Raw genomic sequence first — 24,055 nt, 5'->3', positions numbered from 1 at the left:
GAGGAGTGTGAAAAAACCCTCCCCAATCCAAGCTTAGTTTATTTTTACACAAATTAAGTTTTGGAAACTGGCAGAGGACAACTTGATCTGTCACCGCACCCCCTGCGGCACAGAAAACCATCTCCAAGAAAACACTGGGCAAGAAAGATCATGGCCTCTGCTCTTGATTTCTGTTGCCCCACCTGTCACGGATGTAGTAGGGGAGAACACCAAAAGACAATCAAGAAGGAAGGGGAAAGACACTAGGCCTCACCGCTAGGGAAGGAAAAGGGTCACCACCTATAAAACCCTGCTCCCGGCCCTAACTCCTATCCGTATGGGCACCTCTCAATTGTAGAGATACCCATACACGGGAACCTAGAAAACCCTGGTGACCCTCAGATGCCCTAAAGATAATGACAGGCAGAGACCACCTGTTCCTTCCCTGGTGAAGGAACTAGCGTGTCACTGAGGCCTAGTAAACAACCGGGGGGGGGGATACAAAACACGACAGGCGGAACACTTAACTTCAGGGGATGAAGGATGAACAGGACTTCAGCACGAACCACACTCCAGCTCTTCCAAGACCAAATAAAGCTATCCTAAGCAAGGAGTGATGGGAAAAGTCTGACTAAATAGGGTGTGGTAGAGGTCACATGATCCACACCTGAACAGGAGGTACCAGCAACACACAGACAAAGTGAAACCAAAAGAGGCTGTCAGATCACTAATGCATAGATAATCTTTCAGACCTTCTGGGACCTGTCACACCTCCGGGCACCCAGGACCGACCTTATCATATATAATATATTGTCCACATGGGCCAATATTCCTGCATAATGATTTCAACACCTAGTGGAATCTATGCCACGATAAATTGCTTCAGTTCTAAAAGTGAAGGAGCTCCAAAAATTTGCTAGATAAGCGTCTATAACGAAGTGGCCATTCATTGTATAGCCATGAGAAATATTGTTTGAACGATTCATTTACAGTTGTGTTTTCCTTATTCTATTAGTTTTTTTTGGATAACAGATGCTTGTTGTTGACATTTTTAATAATTTAATGCTCTACTTTGACTGTAATACATATACTTCTAAGTGTAAATTCATTGATGTTTACAACAAAGCTATTTGTAGCTAAAACATTTCCTACATTATTATGGCTTCTGCCCTGTATGAATTCTCTGAAGGTGAGATCTAATTTCCGATAAAAACATTTCCCACATTCTGAACATAAATATGGCTTCTCCCCCTGTGAATTCTCAGATGTCCAACAAGTTCTAGTTTAAAGCTACAACTTTTCCAAGTCTGAACATGAAAATGGCTTCTCCCCTGTGTGAATTTGTTGATGTTTAACAAGATCTAATTTCTGGATAAAACATTTTTCACATTCAGAACATGAAAATTGCTTCTTCCCTTACATCCTACCAGCAGCACAGATGGGGTTAACAACCTCCCGTGGACTGGTAGGACCGGCGGAATTTTAATGAGCCCAAGTAATAAACTTAATTAAAAACTTAAACCTCCCCTATAAAGGAGGGAATCACCTCCAGCCCATTGTGGTTTTTTCTGTCCTCCGGACAGGTGGACTGGGAGGTGATTCCCCCTCTCTTTAGGGGGGGATCTTTTTTCATTTTATCTGCGGGCTGTGCCTTAGCTTTTTCTAGATTGCTTGTCCGGCAGCTTACCTGCTGCCGGCACAGCGCAGCGGCGCTTCGCTGCAGTGCGTTTTTCGGCGTCCTCAGTCCTCATCTTCCGGAAGGGATGTTGGAATCTGACGTCGCTTCCGGAGTTTTTCCTTGCGACGCGATTTCGCATCCTTTTGCGATTTTTTCAATATATAATTCGTGATTTTTCCTCCGGTTGGAGGATTTATTTTATTCCTTCCTGGGGGGGGGGGGGGGGGGGACTTTTTATTTGCTGATATGTGTTTTCTCCTCTGGGGGCGGGGACTCTGTTCTGAGCCCATCCCCTCCCCTATTTAAGGAAGCACTGTGCACCAGGTCGGTCTCTGGCTGCACATGCTTTTTAAGCTAGCTCCCAGAGTCCTATAAGCTGGTGTTCCTCCACTTATTGGTGTCTTATTTCTGGTCCTCATTTTCAACTTCCACCAGTCTGCCTTTCTTTTACCTTTCTCTGCGGTTCAATCATTATTTTATTAAAGCGTATAAATGAGTAATGTATAAATATATCCAATATGTATACAAAAACATGAAAATTACAAAGGTTGAAGACTGGTTATACAAATAAGTCTGAGGTAGTAGTACATTCTATGATTAGCATTACAGAACATTATTTTCAAGTAACAAGCCCATGGGGACTTCTGGAAATAAATCCAAAAGCACCCGTGGTATATATTCTCCATATTCCAGACTAACAACCACATAGGACAAGGAGAGACATCACAAGACATGACAGACCAAGACAAGACATAACCAGAAGGAAGGAAGGGGGGGGGGGGAGGTGTATAGGATAGAAGATTCTGTTTAGTGTAGTATTTAGGAGCTATTACCCGGGATAATACCTGTTGTCAACCAATCATGAAAAGAAGTGGAGGTGCGAAACTGATTCCATGGGTCCCAAATCCCCCAGAAGGCCGCAGCAGATCCTGAGTCCACAGCGCCTAACTCCTCCATATGAACTAGTGAATCCAAAGCGCTAGACCATTTTTACCTTTCTCTGAAACATTTATTGGCTGTTTACAAATGTTTTATTTGTCCTTTTTTTCCCGCAGTGATGTCGTCTCCACGGGATTCGAATGGCAGAAAGACGGGTTCCAAGCGGAAACATTTATCGTCCTATGATTGCAGCGCGCTTTTGGAGGATAGCTGTCCCTACTCCAGGTGTGACGGCTGCCATCCTAGGGTCCAACCTTCCACCGAACTTACGATGCAGGATATGTATCAGTGGGTGAAGACATATGTTGATGAATCCATCAAAGGGGTTATAAGCCTGCTGGATGAGAGGCTTCCTACTCAGACTCCTATGGAGTCTTCGGCTCCAGTAGAGAGACCTTCCGTGGTCTCCTTGGGTTCCTCCTCCTCGGATGAGGAGGAGCTTACTTTATGCTTCTTTCCTCCTAATAAGACGCAAAAGTTACTTAAGTCCATCAGGTCGGGGGACCATGATGTTGACCTGGGGGAGCCCTCTGATCCCGCTAGTCGGGTACTTAGTGTCTTCAAAGCGGATGAGATCCTCCTCTCTGTTATGCGCACAGAGTGGAAGAAACCCGAAAAAGGTCAGATTCTAACCAAAAGATTCAGAACCATGTTTCCGATGGCTAAACCCTTGGTGGAATCATGGGGTTCCATTCCCAAGGTGGACATGGCTATTGCCAAACTGTCCAAGCGCACTGTGGTTCCTGCGGATGATGGGTCGAGTCTGCAGTATCCCCTTGACAGGAGAGCAGAGTGCACACTTAGGAGAGGTTATTCGGCAGCTGCAGCTTCCGCGTCTACGGCCATCGCCGCTACCGAAGTTTCTACCTTCCTCCGGTCTCGATTAAACCAGATCCAGATGGATCTGGATAAGAAGGTGTCTTGGGACGATTTCCTGTCTGATACAGCGCAACAACAGCTGAAGTTGGCAGCCAAAACCATGGCCCTGGTGTCAGCGGCCCGCAGGCCTTTGTGGCTTAAGCCTTGGGTCGCTGACAATTCCTCTAAATATAATTTATGTAGCCTTCCCTTTGAGCCTAACCGTTTGTTCGGCTCAGAGTTGGATCCGATTATGGAAGGCCTGTCAGATAAAAAGGGGAAGAGTCTTCCCCAAAAGTCCTTTCGGGGGCGGGGCAGACAAAACCGTGGTGGTAGGTCTGACCAGCAGTCATGAGCCCGGAGGGACTGGGGAGCGCAGCGAAGAGGTTCGAGGCGCTCTCGTGAGGCTCTTGTATGACTCCCGTTACTCCTGCCGTCCTGCCAGAAGACTTCCCCACTCCCCTGCCCCGTCGGAGGTCATCTCTCCCACTTCAAGGACATCTGGATCCAAGAGATTTTGTATCCCTGGGTCCTGAATGTCATCTCGGAGGGATACTCAATCAATCTTCTTTCTCTTCCTCCGGATAGATTCATCAGAACCAAACTTCTACAGGCCGCAAAGGCAGTCGGTTCTGGGGGCTTACATTCAGGATTACATCCACAAGGGGGCTCTGGAGGAGGTTCCGGCAGGGGAACGAGGCTTAGGGATTTACTCACCAGTATTTCTGGTTCCCAAGGCGTCAGGGGATCTTCGGATGATTATCGATTTGAGATTCTTCAATCGTTACATAAGGAAAATATGGTTCCGTATGGAGACCATCAGGTCAGTGGTTCACGTTCTCAATCCTGGAGATGTGATGGCAACCCCGGACCTCAAGGATGCGTATTTGCATATCCCGATTCATCCTGCATCCAGGAAATATCTCAGGATCGCGATCCAGGTGTCAGCAGACACCTTCAGTTCATTGCCCTTCCCTTCGGCATTTCTTCTGCCTCTCACACTTTTACCAAGGTGGTAGTTTCTGTAGTGGCAGCTCTAAGACTCCAAGGACTGACCATCATTCCTTATCTGGACGATTGGCTTTTAAAAGTCTCTTCCTTTGTGGTCATGACCCACCATTTTCATGTAGCGATTTCCTTTCTGTTCCGCCTGGGGTGGATCATCAACTGGCAGAAGTCGAACGTGAGCCAGTCGACTTCAATAAGATATTTAGGCTTCATAATTGACTCCATTGGGATGTCTCTCAGGTTGACTCCAGAAAGAAAATCCCGAATACAGAACACGGCAGAATTCCTATCCATGCCTTGGCGAGTCCCAATTCGGACTCTCATGAAGATGTTGGGGCTCATGTCAGCGTCTGCGGAAGCAGTCCCTTGGGCTTTATGGCACCTCCGGCCGTTGCAATCGGAGGTCCTCTCCAAATGGAATGGTAGCCCCGCCCGGCTAAACTCCCTGTGCTCCCTGTCTTGGCGAACTCGGCATTCCCTCAGATGGTGGAGCCATATTTTAGACAGAAAGTCTATGACCCAGCCAACCTGGGTCATATTGACAACAGATGCGTCCCAAGTAGGTTGGGGCGCTCATCTAGACGGTATCTAGATGGCAACAAGATTCAACTCCAAGGTGGAGAGGTTTTGCTCCCTTTACAGGGAGGACAACCCCCTGGCGATAGATGCTCTGTCAATATCCTGGAGGTTCAGGCTGGCTTACATCTTCCCTCCGTTTTCCATGATTTTGAGAGTATTGATGAAAATCCATCAGGATCAGGCCTCGGTGATAGCCATCATACCGTTTTGGCTGAAGAGATCCTGGTTTACCCAGCTCACCCAAATGAGTCAAGGGCAATTTTGGAGGCTCCCCCCTCAGCAGACCCTGGTGTCATGGGACACTCACCTCTGCTCAGATCTGCACAGGTTCAACCTGACAGCCTGGAGGTTTATCAATCCCTTCCCAGAATAGAAGGGCTTTCAGAGTCGGTCCTGAGAACGCTGTCTCATTCAAGAGCAGACTCTACTAAGAGAGCCTACTCACTGATTATGAGGATATTCTCTTCTTGGTGTTCCTCAAAGGATGTAGCGTCTGCAGATCCGCCCCTCCCCATCATTCTTCAGTTTCTGCAAGATGGCCTTGACAAAGGCCTTGCTCAATTTACCTTGAGGGTTCAAGTGTCAGCCATTTCAGCTTGCCTCAACAAGTCTTTTTCTCAGGACCCGCTCATCAAACGGTTCCTTAAAGGGGCTGAAAGATTAAAACCTACAGTACTGAAACCTATTCCTCAGTGGGATTTATCAGTAGTTCTCAGGGGGTTAGCATCTCCCCCCTTTGAGCCTTTGGAGGAGGTAGATTTCAAGTTTGTCACATGGAAACTTGTGTTTCTCCTTGCAGTGACTTCAGCCAAGAGGGTCTCTGAGCTTCAAGCTCTCTCACCATTTTTTTGCAAGACCGGGTCCTTTTAAGATTTCTCCTGTACTTTAGGCCTAAGGTTCCTTCTTTCCAGAATATCAACCAGGTGATATCCCTCCCGGTTCTTTCTAGATCTTCTACCTCCTCTGAGGAACCTGCTATACATCCTTTGGATGTCTCGAGATGCCTCCAGATCTATGTGGATAGATCAAAGGAGTTCAGGAAAGATGAAAATCTTCTAATCCTGTTTGCCGGTAAGTTTAAAGGCCGCAAGGCATCTAAACCATCTATCAGTCGATGGATTAAGGAGGCTATTAGGGAATCCTTTGTTTCCCAATCTCTAGACCCTCTGGGGTTTGTAAAAGCCCATTCTATAAGGGCTGTAGCTACTTCTTTTGCAGAGAGGAGTCTTCTTCCGCTGGACATGATTTGCAAATCTGCCTCCTGGAGCTCTGAATCAACATTCATCTCCCATTATAGACTAGATGCCAGATTAGCTGAGCACTCAGCCTTTGGGCAGACTATACTTAGTTCTGCCAGGCATGATGGCCCTCCCTAGGGGTTCTTCTTGCTATCTCCCCATCTGTGCTGCTGGTAAGACGTGAGGGAATCATTAATTTCTAACGATAATTAGTTTTCCCTTAGTCCTAACAGCAGCTCACAAATTTCCCACCCTAGTAAGACTAGTTTTTTTCTTGCTATAACACAATGGGCTGGAGGTGATTCCCTCCTTTATAGGGGAGGTTTAAGTTTATTACTTGGGCTCATTAAAATTCCGCCGGTCCTACTAGTTCTTGGGGTGTGGTTAACCCCATCTGTGCTGCTGTCAGGACTAAGGGAAAACAAATTATTGTTAGAAATTAACGATTCCCTGTGTGAACTCTCTGATGTTTAACAAGATTTGATTTCTGGTTAAAATATTTTCCACATTCTGAACATAAAAATGGCTTCTCCCCAGTGTGAATTCGTTGATGTTTAACAAGATATGATTTGTGGATAAAACATTTTCCACATTCTAAACATGAAAATGGTTTTTCCCCTATGTGAATTTTCTCATGCATAACGAGTCTTGATGTATCGCTAAAACATTTCCCACATTCTGAACATGAAAATAGCTTCTCCCCCGTGTGAATTCGCTGATGTTTAACAAGATCTGATTTCTGCATACAACATTTCCCACATTCTGAACATGAAAATGGCTTCTCCCCCGTGTGACTTCTCTGATGTTTAACAAGAACTGATTTCTGGATAAAACATTTCCCACATTCAGAACATGAAAATGGTTTTTCCCCTGTGTGAATTCTCTCATGTGCAATAAGACTTGCTTTGTTGCTAAACCTTTTCTCGCATTCTGAACATGAAAATGGCTTCTCACCTGTGTGAGTTTTCTCATGTGAAATAAAACTAGATTTATCACTAAAACATTTCCCACATTCTGAACATGAAAATGGCTTTTCCCTTGTGTGAATTCTCTGATGTTTAACAAGATCTGATTTTTGGATAAAACATTTTTCACACTCTGAACATGAAAATGGCTTCTCCCTTGTGTGAATTCTCTGATGTTTAACAAGATTTGATTTCTGGTTAAAAGATTTCCCACATTCCGAACATGAAAATGATTTCTCCCCTGTATGAATTCTATGATGTGCAATAAGACTTGATTTTTTGGTAAACCGTTTCCCACATTCTAAACATGAAAACGGTTTCTCTCTTGTGTCAGTTATTAGATGTTCACCCCTTATGTGTTCTTTGTTTTGCTTCACAGTCTGTGATGAATCAAAATTTAGGACACGTTGAAAAAGATCAGATGATTGACTGTTGCTTTGCAAGGCTGAGGGTGTATCTGGGATAATGACATATACTTCATAAGCATCTTGTACCAGAGCATGATCATTTGTTTTGAAATCTTTAGGCATCGGAAGTCCCTTTGAGCTCCTGATATAGTCAGCTGCCAAGAAAAAAAAGTATTATCATTTATTCAATTCGTAAATGACTGTCAGTGTTTTGTATAACAGATCACAATCTAACAGTAGACTTCGTGGCAAGCACCAGTAGTTTATAATGTTAGGCTGTTCTCTTGTAATTTTCCACTTCTGTCTTGATGCCAGTATCTTCAATAGTGCACATTTCAGTCAGTTTATCACTAATCTTGTCTAAGTAAAATGGTCAGTGGTTTCTGTCTCACACACTCCCTTACAGCTAAATGAGGGCAAAGGGGAGAAGTAGTATGGTCACTTACAATGAAGTCATGGCTATGAGCTGACATAGATTTACATTATAATTTTGCCACGTTCTGATGTATTCTATAGTAAATCTATTGGGCCAGGATATATTGATAATGTTATTGACAGACAGGCAGGGTCTAGTGTTCAGTGGTAGACTTTGTAACTTTTTAGCTTGCTCTGAGGTTTGATCTGCCATTACAATCTTCCAAGGAATGTTTAATCAAAGTGTATAGGATTTAGAAGAACATGTGATAAACTCAGCCTTCTGACCAACACTGTGGGATGTCATGTAGTGCTACCATTTGTGGTCAGAAGTTATATTAGAAAATAACTATTGTGAACCTGGACCCTTTCAGACAGTATTTTAGTCAGACAATACAGGCACAGACTAGCAAAGATAGTTTCTGTAACGGTCACGTACACACACACACAGGGGGGAGGATAGTGACCACTGCGCTCCACCCTCACCCCTGGCCCTGCCTACTTGCCTCACGAGTCCTGATGACGGGGGACAACTGGACGGCAGTCCCTAACTTAGGATACGTGCGGGAAGGACAGACAAGACAAATAACGGATAGTGAACGGACCGGGTAAAAACCAAGAGGACAACGCAGTACAGAGGGATAAGCAAAGAATGGTCAGGAGAAGCCGGGGTCATAAATACCAGGAGAGTCGAGAAGTACCAAAGGAGTCCGCAAAGAATAGTCAGGTGGAAGCCGAGGTCAAAATACCAGGAGGGATGCGCAGTACAGGAGGAGCAGGCAAAGGATCGTCAGGGAACAGGATCAGGTAAGTATACAGGTATCCAACAAATGCCAGAAACCTAAATTAACAGACAATCTGTGGACAGCAGGCTGCTTGTATTTATAGTGGGGAGTGAGGGTCATGTGATGTGGCCAGCGTCACATGACCGACCAGTCGAGCACCGAGTGATCAGCTCGGCGCTCAAGACAGACCTAGGAGCAGGGAGCCTCCCAGCTAGCAGAGCCGCCCTGGGAACGAGGTCAAACACAGATCCTCGCTCCCGAAGCTAAGCACCAGGTCTGCGGCTGATGGGAGACAGAGTGTGCCTTCGGCACCCCGTTACAGTTGCCTTGTCCAGGATTTATTGGCCACAACTGGCAAATTATACATGCTTGCTTTGGTGGTTGCTACTGAGACATGGTTCAATGAGAGTAATGACTGGGATATAACAATACCAGGGTTCTCTCTATATAAGACAGACAGAGAAGGCAAGAAAGGGGGAGGGAAAGATAGCATAAAATCTAATCTAATACAAGTTAGCGAGACCAATTTAGAGTCAGTTTGGGTTACGTTGCAGCTTGATAATCATAAGGTAACTCGTGTAGGTGTGATATATAGACCACCTGGCCAAATCAAAGAATTAGATGATCTACTAGTTGAGGAAATAGCTAAAATGACATTGAAAGGGGAAGTTATCATTACGGGAGACTTTAATCTTCCTGATGTAAACTGGAAAACCAAAATAGCTAGTTCTGCCAGGAGTACAGATATTCTAAATTCTCTACTGGGATTATCTCTACAGCAAGTAGTTGAGGAGCCAACCCGGAAGGAGGCCATTTTAGATTTAGTATTCACAAATGGGAATTTGGTATCTGATATTACTGTAGGGGAAAGCTTGAGATCTAGTGATCACCAGTCAGTGTGGTTTACTATAAGTACAGTGACTGAGTCACACCACACAAACAAAAGTTTTAGATTTTGGAAAAACAGACTTTTCTAAAATCAGATTAGTGGTATACGAGTCCCTATCAGACTGGAACAGTTTCAATGGAGACCAGGAGAAATGGGACTACTTAAAATTGGCATTATTGAAGGCAACAGATAATTGCATTAGGCTTGTCAGTAAAAGCAAAAAAAGGAAGAGACCACTGTGGTATTCAGCAGAAGTGGCCAAAATCATTCAAAACAAAAAGATAGCATTTAGTAATTATAAAAAAAAAAAAATGATGATGATTACACTTACCGGTAATCGGATTTTCCAGACTCCACGACAGCACCATAGAGAGAGAGGGATCCACCCCCAGGGAAAGGAAACCTACAGAAATAAAAGGGTGGAGCCTCTCTTCCCATTCAGTGGATTACAGAGCAAGAGAGGGACTCCTACACCATTAATCATTCTGAGCCGAACCAGCATATAAATCACATAAACAATACAGATATAAAAATGTATTTTTTTAATTTTTTTGTTACTCCATGTGAAATACAGAAACCATCACCAAGGGAGGGAATTAGGAAGGGTGCTGTCGTGGTGTCTGGAAAATCTGATTACCGGTAAGTGTAATCATCATTTTTCCCCTCCCCTCGACAGCACCATAGAGAGAATTACAGAGGAAAGAACCCTTCCTAGGGAGGGACCACCGCTTGTAAAACCTTTCTACCGAAAGAAAGATCAGAGGAAGAGTGCAGATCCAAACGGTAGTGACGGAAAAAGGTAGAAGGTGAAGACCACGTGGCCGCCTTACAAATTTGCTCAATAGAAGCCCCCGACCTTTCCGCTCAAGAAGTGGAAACCGAGCGAGTAGAGTGAGCCCTCACCGAGACTGGAGGAGACAGGCCTTCCTCAAAGTAGGATTGTATAATGCCCAGTCTAAGCCACCTAGACAGGGTACTTTTGGTAGCCTTCTTCCCTTTATTCGATCCTGAAAAGAGAATGAATAAAGCAGAAGACTTTCTCCATTCTTCCGTAACTTTTAGATACTGTAATAAGCATCTCCGTACATCTAAGGTATGAAATGCCACTTCCCCAGAATTTTTGGTCACAAAAAGGAAGGAAGAATTATTTCTTGGGACCTATGGAATTTAGATGACACTTTGGGTAAAAAGGCCGGATCAGGTAGAATTATAACTCTATCATCCAGAATCCTAGTTAAAGGGGGATTGATGGAAATGGCCTGCAACTCGCTTATTCTTCTGGCAGTGGTGAGGGCTACCAATAAAACTAGCTTGTAAGTAAGAAGTTTTATGCCTGTAGAATCAATGGGTTCAAAGGGTGTTCTGGTTAAGGAATTTAGCACGAGATTAAGATCCCACGGGGGAACCCTGGGGGATAAGACTGGTGTCATCCTATCAATGATCCACGGATTCGAAGCAAAGTTTTGCTCGAATAGTACTGACAGGGCAGAGACCTAAAGAAAGACCCTTCTGTAGAAATTCCAGGACCTGGGAAATAGGGACAGATAAGGGTAAATGCTTTGGGTTGAGATTACTAAATTCTATAAATTTCTTCCAGCTTCTAGCGTAGATAGAAATAGTAACAGAAATAAATGGATGAGAGGGGCACACCGACAACTAGAATCACAATGGAGACCAGCCAGTAAGTGAATAAGCTATTTATTAGCAACTCAATATAATAAGGTGAGGATCCTCAAAAATCAATCATTAAAACATGCACATTAAAAGACATATAAAACCATAAGATGGTGGTATCGTAGGATACAACAATAACACTGATGGATAATAATGTTAGCTGATTGTAGCAGGTTTATATAGACGGTCTTTCTAGGAAACAGTTCAGGTGCGCAGGTCTAATGCGCAATGTCTCTCTTGTTAATAAGAGTTCAGGCTAAGCCGATAATTGCAGGTACATGCAGAGTCTTTGTAGTATTAGATCTTCACAGCATATAACAATGAATCTGCTGCTAGACTGTACTGTGTATGGACACACTACTCACAGTTTCGATGTAATGAAGCGGCCAATCACTTGTGCTTAGCGTGGCGTCCCACGTGGTACAGCACCGATGGTCTGATTTTGGATCCGCTTATTTATACTGGTGAGTAGATCTCCAGGACAAAGCAAACAATAGGTTTAGGTGCCGGGGTCAAGTGTTTGTCAGGACCCAATATGTTGTTCGGCGTTACTGTGTGTCTTTTATCCAGACACAAGAAATCCTATGTTTCTTCCTGTCCGCTGTGTGGAAGCGCTTCTGAAGATTCAAAGACGGTGCGCAGATGGTAGCCTGCGGTTTCTTTCTTTCCTCGAGACTGTGTACACCAGACGCGTTTCGGAGTTGGCAGTGACTCCTTCCTCAGTTACAGTTACAGGTCTTCTGCTTTTAAGTAAGGTCGCAATGAGCTCCTGAGAGAAACCCTTCTTGATTAATAAGTTCCGCTCAAATTCCAAGCAGTCAGATGGAGACCACTGACTGCCGGATGAAAAACCGGACCCTGGGACAGCAGATTCGGGAGGTCTGGTAAAATCCAGGGGTCTGATATCGACATGGTCTGGAGCAGAGTAAACCATGCCCTCTTGGGCCAGAAAGGGGCAATGAGGATAACCCTTGCCCTGTCCTTCCTGATCTTTTTCGGACTGCTGGGATCAATTGGAAGGGGGGAAGGGCATAGGCTAGGGGGAAGTTCCACTTCAGGAGAAAGGCATCCACCCCATAGGGGGATTCCCTTGGATTTAGTGAACAAAAAACTTCCACTTTTGTGTTCTGGCTTGAACTGAAAAGATCTATAACCGGCATGCCCCAAGACTCTCTGCTCGTGGAAAATACTGAGGTGTTGAGGGACCATTCTCCTTGCTTCAAGGGATACCTGCTGAGAAAGTCTGCCTGAACATTCTCCTTCCCCTTTATGTGGAGAGCTGATACGTGGCTGACTTGTTTCTCTAATGTCCCCAGTAATTTCCTTGCTTCCCACTCTAGGGTTATCGAACTTGTCTCCCCTTGGTGGTTCACATATGCCAAGGTTGCCTAATTGTCTGAAAGAATTCTCACGTGGCCTGTGCCTAGTAGGGACTGAGAAGCTTTCACGGCCAGTCTTACTGCCACTAATTCTTTCCGATTGGAAGAGAACGATTTTTGACTTGGGGACAATAGACCCTGAAAATTGTACTCTCGAATATGGGCTCCCCACCCCCAAGGGCTTGCATCCGTGGTCAGGACAATAGGATCTGGATAGGACCATGGAACTCCCTGAACTAAATTGTCCCTGTCCAGCCACCATGATAGATTCTTCCTTGTCGTGTTTGAAATTTTCATCCTGACATCCAATGTCCCCTTGTGCTTTTTGAAGGCTGTCAAGATCTCTGACTGTAACTGACGGAATGAAGTTGAGCCCACTCCACCGCTGGGATGCAGGAAACTAGAGACCCCAGGACCGACATAGCCTTTCGAAGAGTCAGAGAGGTGGAAGAAAGGGATTTGATTGGATTCCAAATTTTTTTAATTTTTTCTTCTGGGAGATATACTTTCCGAGTTTTTGATTTCAAAACTAGGCCTAGGAACCTCAGCATTTTTACAGGTTTTAATCTGGATTTTTTGTAGTTTAATATCCACCCTAGTTCTTGAAAGGTCTGAACAACTATCTGAACGCTCTTCTCGCAATTCAACCGGGAATTTGCTATGATCAAAAAATCGTCCAGATATGGAACTATCAAAACATTTTTGATTCTTAAGAACGAAACCATCTCTGCCACCACCTTTGTGAATATCCTTGGGTCCATGGACAGGCCAAAGGGCAAAGCCTGGAATTGATATTGCTGAATCTGACCCTCCATCGGGATCGCCACTCTTAGGTATTTTTGAAATTTCTGGTGCAACGGAATATGAAAATAGGCGTCTTTTAAGTCTATTACAGCCATGAAACAATGAGGAAAAAGAAGCTGGATCGTATTCCTCATTGTTTCCATTTTGAACTTTTTGAAAACCAGAATGTTGTTTAAATCCTTTAGATTGATGATAGTCCTGTGTGTACCATCCAGTTTTGGAACCAGAAACAGATGGGAGAAATAGCCTTCAGATTGCTCTTCTGGAGGACCAGGAATCAGGACATTTTTCTTGATAAGGTCTAAAACTTCCTTTATTATGGGAAAACAGCCTCTTACACAAATGCTCTTTGTAATAATGAATCTTTGCGGAGGCAAGGAAAGGAATTCTGGTTTCAGACCTGACTGAATAATCTCCAAGACCCAAGGCCCTGCAACCCTTTCCCAGGCTGTCTGGAAGAATTTTAGCCTTCCTCCCACCTCTAACCTGGCGTCATTGTTGGGGTTGTTTTTTATTAGTAGAGGAAGAGTTTCCGAATAAGAATCCTTTCCCCCCAAAATTCTTAGATCTGAATCTCTGATCTTGATCTCTGCCTGGTCTTCTACTAGCATTATTCCTATAGGGACGAAAGGACTGTCTATTCCTGGAACCAAATACCGCAGCAGGATTAGGGACCGGAAACCTTCTCTTCCTATCAGCTGCTTTCTCTAAAAGGTCATCTAGCTAGGGACCAAACAAAAATTCTCCCTGGCAGGGGATGTTACATAACCTTTGTTTGGAGGCTATATCCCCCCCACTCCAACTTTTAAGCCAAAGTGCCCTCCGTGCTGAATTGGTGAGGGATGGCGACTGCGCACCGAGCTTAATAGAATCGACTGACGTGTCTGTTAGGAAGTCAGCAGCTTTTTGTAGAGTTGGCAAGGAGGATAAAATTTGTTCCCTAGGGGATCTTTCTTTTAGTTCCCCATACATGCAGTCAAGCACAGACCGTCCTGTAAAGGCTCAGGGACCGGTCTGGCTTGTACCTCTTAAATATCGCACGAGCGGCGTCCACACCGGAAGCACGTCAAGACGCACCTGCTCCTGCGTCCAGCTCCCGGAAGACGCCGCCCATCTGATTTCATTACGTGGACGTCATGCGTTCCACTGCCTCCCGGACGGAGTCCATATGATTAACCGGAAGCGCGTCATCACGCGCATCACCTACCGGAAGTGACCGCCCGTCGATACCACGTGTCCAGAAGCGTCTGCACCGGCCTGCTCCCTTAGAAAAACAGTGTCGCAGAGCCCCTTCTTCAAGGATGACCACATTTACCGCCACTCCAGTTGGCGCTTTCCATGGGGCAGAGCTCTCCCTGAGTGGTAACCCGCATGCCTGCCGCAAGATACAGAGGGCCCCTGGAGCACCTCCATATCCTAGGGTCCTGTCAGCCTGCCCAGCAGCGCGATGGACTCTAGGAACCTCCTAGGAAAAAAGACCGACGGTAAGACCTAAAAGGAAAAACTGTAGGTCTCCCACTCCAGGGACAGGAAACCACTGAATGGGAAGAGAGGCTCCACCCTTTTATTTCTGTAGGTTTCCTGTCCCTGGGGGTGAATCCCTCTCTCTCTCTATGGTGCTGTCATGGGGGAGGGGAAAAAAGAGGATGACAGGCAAATTTATAAGATTAGGCAGAGAGAGGCCAAGCAAGTTATAAGAGCTTCTAAAGCACAAGCAAAAGAGAAATTAGCTCAGTCAGTGAAAAAAGGTGATAAGACATTCTTTAGATACATAAATGAAAAAAGGAAATTAAAACAAGGAATTACCAAATTAAAAACAAAAGAAGGAAGGTATATGGAAGAAGATAAAGAACTAGCTGACTGCCTCAATGAATACTTCTGTTCAGTTTTTACAAAGGAAAATGAAGGAAAAGGACCTCAGTTAGGGAGGAAGACTAATGAATATTTTGATGCATGTGTCTTTACAGAGGATGAGGTTCTAAGTCAGCTGTCTAAAATGAATACAAATAAGTCACAGGGGCCTGATGGGATACACCCAAAACTATTAAAAGAGCTTAGCGGTGAACTAGCAAAACCATTAACAGATTTATTCAACCAATCACTGGTAACAGGAGTCGTCCCAAAAAATTGGAAATTAGCAAATGTGTCCATTCACAAGAAAGGTAGTAGGGAGGAATCGGGCAACAATAGGCCAGTAAGCCTGAGATCAATAGTGGGGAAATTAATGGACACCATACTTAAGGAGAGGATTGTGGAACATCTAAAATCTCATGGATTGAAAGATGAAAAACAGCATGGGTTTACTTCAGGGAGATTATGTCAAACTAATATTATAGATTTTTTTGATTGGGTGACTAAAATAATAGATGGCGGAGGTGCAGTAGACATCGCTTATCTAGACTTTAGTAAGGCTTTTGATACTGTCCCACATAGAAGGCTAATCAATAAATTAGAGTCTTTGAGCTTGGACTCCCATATTGTTGATTGGATTAGGCAGTGGCTGAGGGACAGACAACAGAGGGTTGTAGTCAATGGAGTATATTCAGACCATGGTCTTGTTACCAGTGAGGTACCTCAGGGATCTGTTCTGGGACCCATATTGTTTAATATCTTTATCAGCAAAATTGCAGAAGGCCTCGATGGTAAGGTGTGTCTTTTTGCTGATGACACAAAGATTTGTAACAGGTCTGATGTTCCTGGAGGGATACACCAAATGGAAAAAGATTTAGGAAAACTAGAGGAATGGTCAAAAATCTGGCAACTAAAATTTTATGTTGATAAGTGCAAGATAATGCACCTGGGGCGTAAAAACCCAAGAGCAATATAAAAATCAGTGATACAGTCCTAACCTCAGTATCTGAGGAAAGGGATTTAGGGGTCATTATTTCAGAAGACTTAAAGGTAGGCAGACAATGTCATAGAGCAGCAGGAAATGCTAGCAGAATGCTTGGGTGTATAGGGAGAGGTATTACCAGTAGAAAGAGGGAGGCGCTCATGCCGCTCTACAGAGCACTAGTGAGACCTCATTTGGAGTATTGTGCGCAGTACTGGAGACCATATCTCCAGAAGGATATTGATACTTTGGAGAGAGTTCAGAGAAGAGCTACTAAACTGGTACATGGATTGCAGGATAAAACTTACCAGGAAAGGTTAAAGGACCTTAACATGTAGAGCTTGGAAGAAAGACGAGACAGAGGGGATATGATAGAAACTGCTACAAGAGGACATAGTATTCAATTAGAGGGGCAAAGGTTTAAAAGTAATATCAGGAAGTATTATTTTACTGAGAGAGTAGTGGATGCATGAAATAGCCTTCCTGCAGAAGTGGTAGCTGCAAATACAGTGAAGGAGTGTAAGCATGCATGGGATACGCATAAGGCCATTCTTCATATAAGATAGGGCCAGGGGCTATTCATAGTATTCAGTATATTGGGCAGACTAGATGGGCCAAATGGTTCTTATCTGCCGACACATTCTATGTTGCACCAGACGAATAGCATTAACATCGGCTGCTGGAACCCACATCCTCTTCTCTGGTCCGTAACCCTTCCAGTGAACAAGATACTGGAGGGATCTACAGAGAATTTGGGAGTCCACTATCCTGGCTATTTGAAATTCTAGATTACCGTCCACCATGACAGGCGCGGGAGGCAAGGAGGATGGTTCAACAGGTTCGACATATCACTTGACCAACAACTTATACAACACATTATGAATCTTCAAAGCCTGAGGGAGTTTAAGATGAAAGGCAACTGGGTTAACAATGGCAGTGATTTTATATGAACCAATAAACCTTGGACCCAACTTCCAAGAGGGTACTTTCAACTTAATGTTTCTTGTGGACAGCCACACAGAATCACTCACTCTCAGGTCCGGACCATTCATGTCTCCTGTCAGCCATACGCTTACACTTATTGCCCATATTATTTTGAATCTTTCACCAAATAAATGACAAAGAAGAGGAAAATTGTTCCTCTTCTGGTATACCAGAAGTCTCTGTACCAGAAAATGTGCCAAATTGCGGTTGGAACCCATATGCCCCAAACAACGGCGACTTATCAGTGGACTCCTGTCTATGGTTATTTATGGCAAATTCGGCTAAAGCCAAAAAATGAAGACCACTTCTCCTGGTTCTCTGAGACAAAACATCTCGAATAAGTCTCCAGATTCTAGTTAGTGCGTTCAGTCTGTCCTTTCGACTGAGGATGAAAGACTGAAGAGAATGACAATTGTACCCCAGGCGAGTACAGAACGCTTTCCAGAATTTGGAAACAAACTGAGTCCCTCTATCAGAAGGAATACCATGTAATTTCACGATGTTATCGACAAACACTTGTGCAAGAGTTTTAGCATTAAGTAGACCTGGCAATGCTATAAAGTGCGCCATCTTACTAAAGCGATCAACAACCACCAAAATAACAGTTTTTCCTGAAGAATTAGGCAAATCTGTGATAAAATCCATGGACAAATGAGTCAACGGTCTGGACAGGATGAGCAACGGAAGTAAAGACTTTTAAAATCGCTTGCTATTACACTATTTGTGATGTAAGGTGACTAAAAAATACCTTTTTTTGCACTGTTCGATTGTCAGTGGCTAAATGGAATTAAATTGGGGAAGGGGATTATAAATTCTGTACTCCATGGAAGTGTGGTACTCCCTGAAGCAACCAATAATGCAGAGGCCCAGATGATCGGGGCACGTGTCACACTGAGTGACACTGAGTGGTGGTGTCCTTCCGTATCCCCCTCCTGTGACACACTCTGCACCTTTTTTGGGTCCGTCCCTTCTTTCCAGTATGGGGGACCACACCTGGAAAGTGTTGGCCAGGGACGATCCGGGAACCTCTAGTTCCCGAGGTACTCCGGCCTGCTCTTTCCCGGTCAGAAAAGATCAGGGCCTTGAGGACTGCCTCATAGAACTGGAGGAATTTCCCTGTGTTGCCAGGGCTCCGGGACAGCACAAAAGAGTTGTACAAGGCAACCTTCACCAAGTAGACTGCAAATTTTTTGTACTAAGCCCGGGTTTTGCGCATGCCGTTATATGGCTTGAGGACTTGACCAGAGAGATCAACTCCTCCCATATACCGATTGTAGTCGACGATACAATCGGGCTTGAGGACCGTTGCCGCGGTACCTCGCACAGGGACAGGGGTGATGCCGTTACCGTGAATTGTGGACAGTACAAGGATATCCCTCTTGTCCTTATATTTGACCAGCAACAGGTTTTCACTGGTAAGAGCACGGGTCTCACCCCTGGGGATAGGTACCTGGAAGGGGTAGGTAGGGAGGCCACGTTGATTTTTCCGCACGGTCCCACAAGCGGACGTGGATCTGGCGGCGAGGCACAGGAACAAGTGGATACTAGTATAAAAGTTATCCACGTAACCCTTATCTAGAAGTGGGTGCATAAGGTCCCACACAAGTTTCCCACTAACACCCAGAGTGGGGGGACATTCTGGGGGTTGAATACGGCCCCTCGTAACTTGTTAGTGTACCCTGAGGTACTCTCACAAAGTTTGTACAGCTTCACGCAATACCTCGCCCGCTTAGAGGGAACATACTGGCGGAAAATGAGTCTCCCCTTGAAAGCAATGAGAGACTCAGGTACATAGGCCTCCAAAAATTTGGCCCCAAAGTGATCGATGACCGGCCTGATTTTGTACAGGCGGTCATAGGCAGGATCACCTTGGGGGGGGGGGGGGGGGGGGGGGACATGCTGCATTATCTGCATAACGCAGGCATTTCCGAATAGCCTCAAAACTGGAGCGTGTCATGGCCGTACTGTAAAGTGGGGTCTGGTAGAGGACGTCCCCACTCCAGTAATGCCTGACACTGGGTTTTTTGACTAGGCCCATGTGCAGCACGAGGCCCCAAAACGTCCTCATCTCGGCTGCACTGACCGGAGTCCAGCCACTGGCCCTAGCCAAAAAGGAGCCTGGGTGTTGAGCAATGAACTGTTGGGTGTACAAGTTGGTTTGCTCCACCATCAAATTCACAAAGTAGTCACTGAAAAAAAGACTAAAATAGTCATATTCAGTGAAGCCCACTGTGGGAATCTGGATTTCTGGTTGGCCAACAAAATCAGGAATCACGGGCTCAAAATCCTCTGGGGTACACCATGCAAGTTCACCGGTAGGGGGCTCAGGTGGACTTATCTGGTGGGCCTGAAAACTAGTACGAGACCCAGAGCTGCTCGTACTAGTGTGGGCCACAGGGTCCCTGGCATGGCGGTCCCCTTGCTCCGCCTGGCGGCGTCCCTGCCGCCTTGAGGGCTCATCATCATCGCCAGATGATGAGGAAGAGGCGCATGACAAAAGGAAAGTGGGGTCATCCTCGTCCTCACTGGGGCTCTCGGAGTCGGAGGCAAGCTCGGCATAGGGCATAGGGAACATCCGGCGGGCCGTAGGGCAGTGTGTGTGTGTGTGCGTGCGTGGAAAACTTAATTTAGTGTGCGTGTGTGTGGGGGCACGGGTGTTCGCAGACTTTGCCCTAAACCGAACATAAAAAAAATAACTAAATAAAAAAGAAGTGAAAACCCAAAAAAAGGCAAAAAAAAAGATTCAAACTCGCTGATCAGCCGTCCGAAGCTGATCAGCGGTGGGGTCGGCAATGCGCTAACAGTGGCCGGACGCTAAGAGTGCTGGCCACAGTCAGCGCACGCCAAAAAAATAAAAAAATCAGGTTGATTCAACAGTTAAACTTTTTTTTTTCCTAAACTTTTCACTGAATATCCCTGCTTAACCTAACCTTTCCCTAACCTGTCCCTATGTACCTTTTAGTGCCAGATGGCATTGTGGACGGTTAGAAGGGGGTTGCTGGGCAGAAATGGGGGTTGCTGGGCACAGATCCGACGCAGGCTCCTCTCTCCATGGACTTCGGACACAGAGCTGCAGTAAGTTTAAACCTCCCGCCCGCCCTGCAGCCAATCAGAAGCGATCCTGAGAGGTGATGTCACCATCACCTCTCAGGATTGCAGGATGGTTATTGGTGGTGTATTATCACACCACCGATCACCACCCTGTTCCGGGTTATCAGGTCACCAAAGACCCGAATAACCCGGAAACGCAGCAAACCGCAGGTCTGAATTGACCTGCGGTTTGCTGCGATCGCCAATGAACCCCCCCCGCCCCCCCCCCCCTGCATTGAGCCAAGGTGCCTGCTGATTGATTTCAGCAGGCACCTAGATCACGGGCGGTGATTGTAAATACACATGACGTACCGGTACGTCATGTGTCCTTAAGTACCAGGGCATCATGACATACCGGTACGTCATGTGTCCCCAACAGGTTAAACATACATCAAATGTAGGTTTTTATTGCTTTACTTAGTGGTTACTACTCACCTGGGCGGTTATCTGTAGGAATGTCCTCTGTACTCTGCTCATCACCCCTCACATGTGTTTCTGTAACATATACAATGTTCAGATCTTCACCTGGATTCTGAACCTGTAAAACAAATATTGTAGAAGTCGTGTGAAAGGTTTTATATGACCAGAAAAGGTTGTTAAAATTGACTAGACAGCAGGAGTTATCTGACCCAAATATCTGCAGGTCTCCAGCATAAATCCAACCTGTTGGTTCCTTATTCCAACCAGCAGTCTCCATAACCAGAAAATAGTGAGAATATCCAGAGAACATATAGGGGGTCATTTATTAAGACCGGCATTTTATACACCAGTCTTAATATCCCCTATAGCTGGTGATGGATCCGCCAGAGTTATGTATAGGTGCTGGCCTCTACGTAACTTCGGCGGATCCACCGCCGCTTCTGAATGTAAGACAGTTCCTTTGCTGGCTTACATTTACACCATTTTCTACTCCCAAACCAGGTGTAGAAAATAGTAAATGAGACAGAAATAAGGGGTTGAGTCAGCACAACCTGCCTGCAGGTGCAGATCACTATGGCGAAATACATATACAAACGGAAAATGCAAATGTGATCGCACACTACATCCAGCACTCTGCCCTCCATGCTGGATGAGACATTGGTTTATATTTTGGCCAAAGCATAGTAAGCCACTCACCGCGTCAAGGTTGTCTCATGAGTGGTCCCTAACTCTTGTTCCTACCTGTTCATGGGCCATGACAGCCACATAAAATCCAGGGAATGCAGGTCAGCATGCAAGCCAAGTACACTTTGCTTGTAACCCCGTCCGGTGCCATTACAGCTTTCATCGGATCCAGGGATGCAAGTACCAACATGCATGCTGAACCCACCATATACTTCTCCTGGAGCCAGATGGCTAATGGTAGGTTCTATATAAGCAGACTCAGTTTTATACTGACTTTAAAACCAGCCTCAAGGACAGATTAACTGGTCAGGTGTGCAATGACTCCAAGGAGATCGCCACGCCTCCAATATATACTACAAAGAAAAAAATAAGGGGTTGGGTCAGCACAACCTGCCTGCAGGTGCAGATCACTATGGCGAAATACATATACAAACGGAAAATGCAAATGTGATCGCACACTACATCCAGCACTCTGCCCTCCATGCTGGATGAGACATTGGTTTATATTTTGGCCAAAGCATAGTAAGCCACTCACCGCGTCAAGGTTGTCTCATGAGTGGTCCCTAACTCTTGTTCCTACCTGTTCATGGGCCATGACAGCCACATAAAATCCAGGGAATGCAGGTCAGCATGCAAGCCAAGTACACTTTGCTTGTAACCCCGTCCGGTGCCATTACAGCTTTCATCGGATCCAGGGATGCAAGTACCAACATGCATGCTGAACCCACCATATACTTCTCCTGGAGCCAGATGGCTAATGGTAGGTTCTATATAAGCAGACTCAGTTTTATACTGACTTTAAAACCAGCCTCAAGGACAGATTAACTGGTCAGGTGTGCAATGACTCCAAGGAGATCGCCACGCCTCCAATATATACTACAAAGAAAAAAATAAGGGGTTGGGTCAGCACAACCTGCCTGCAGGTGCAGATCACTATGGCGAAATACATATACAAACGGAAAATGCAAATGTGATCGCACACTACATCCAGCACTCTGCCCTCCATGCTGGATGAGACATTGGTTTATATTTTGGCCAAAGAATAGTAAGCCACTCACCGCGTCAAGGTTGTCTCATGAGTGGTCCCTAACTCTTGTTCCTACCTGTTCATGGGCCATGACAGCCACATAAAATCCAGGGAATGCAGGTCAGCATGCAAGCCAAGTACACTTTGCTTGTAACCCCGTCCGGTGCCATTACAGCTTTCATCGGATCCAGGGATGCAAGTACCAACATGCATGCTGAACCCACCATATACTTCTCCTGGAGCCAGATGGCTAATGGTAGGTTCTATACAAGCAGACTCAGTTTTATACTGACTTTAAAACCAGCCTCAAGGACAGATTAACTGGTCAGGTGTGCTTGACTCAAAGGAGATCGCCACGCCTCCAATATATGCTACAAAGAAAAAAATAAGGGGTTGGGTCAGCACAACCTGCCTGCAGGTGCAGATCACTATGGCGAAATACATATATAAACGGAAAATGCAAATGTGATCGCACACTACATCCAGCACTCTGCCCTCCATGCTGGATGAGACATTGGTTTATATTTTGGCCAAAGCATAGTAAGCCACTCACCGCGTCAAGGTTGTCTCATGAGTGGTCCCTAACTCTTGTTCCTACCTGTTCATGGGCCATGACAGCCACATAAAATCCAGGGAATGCAGGTCAGCATGCAAGCCAAGTACACTTTGCTCATTTGTAATGAGACAGGCCTGACAGACCCTCCCCCGTCCATGCCACACACACTTTTTTAGACCTGGCAGGAGCGGGAGAAAGTTGCAGATTGCAGTGCAAATAAACTAAATATAGGCATATTATTGGATAATACCCCCATAAGGTCTATGGTCAGCTATAATCCTGCCATCTTCACCTTTCTCATTATACAAGGATAAAACATATAATACTGGTGGATAAAACAAGACTAAACACAAGATCTTCACATCCTTCTATAGATCACAGCGAACATTTTATGAGACCTCATCTCCATCTACCTGATCATCCTGTGGGACATTGTGATGTTCTTTTGAACCATCCTGTGGAAGAAAAGGACTGGGACATCTCTCTGGTGTTCTTCTCTCTTCCTTAACTGTAGGAAACACATTCAGTGACTGAATTCATTCCTTACATACAGATAATGAGAGGACATGTGTATTTAGTCATGTCTATTACCTGGTGATGTGAAGGGCCGGTGATCCTCCATCATGACGTCCTTGTACAGATCTTGGTGTCCTTCTAAATACTCCCACTCCTCCATGGAGAAATAGACAGTGACATCCTGACACCTTATAGGAACCTGACAACACAATGATACAGTCATCACCCAGATCCCTTCATAGCGTTCCTGTATAATGTCCCAGCATTCCCAGCAGTGTCACCTCTCCAGTCAGCAGCTCAATCATCTTGTTGGTGAGTTCTAGGATCTTCTCTCTATTGATTTCCTCAT

The 24,055-nt window shown here is 45.2% G+C and overlaps 1 protein-coding gene across 1 annotated transcript; it reads right to left on the bottom strand.

Moving 5' to 3' along the window:
- Window positions 1-4,010: 4,010 nt before the first annotated feature.
- LOC121005770 (gastrula zinc finger protein XlCGF17.1-like) lies at window positions 4,011-23,643 on the bottom strand. The gene is made up of 4 exons (XM_040438535.1): window positions 23,604-23,643; window positions 20,939-21,041; window positions 6,740-7,806; window positions 4,011-4,061 (listed from the first exon to the last, which is right to left on the bottom strand). Exons 3-4 carry the CDS (start codon window positions 7,772-7,774, stop codon window positions 4,011-4,013), a joined length of 1,086 nt encoding a protein of 361 aa, XP_040294469.1. The 5' UTR covers window positions 7,775-7,806; window positions 20,939-21,041; window positions 23,604-23,643.
- Between the last annotated feature and the right edge of the window lie 412 nt (window positions 23,644-24,055).

Source organism: Bufo bufo, chromosome 6 (genome assembly GCF_905171765.1).
Source record: "Bufo bufo chromosome 6, aBufBuf1.1, whole genome shotgun sequence".
NCBI classification, from domain to species: domain Eukaryota; kingdom Metazoa; phylum Chordata; class Amphibia; order Anura; family Bufonidae; genus Bufo; species Bufo bufo.
This window is presented reverse-complemented; position numbering and strand designations above follow the sequence as displayed.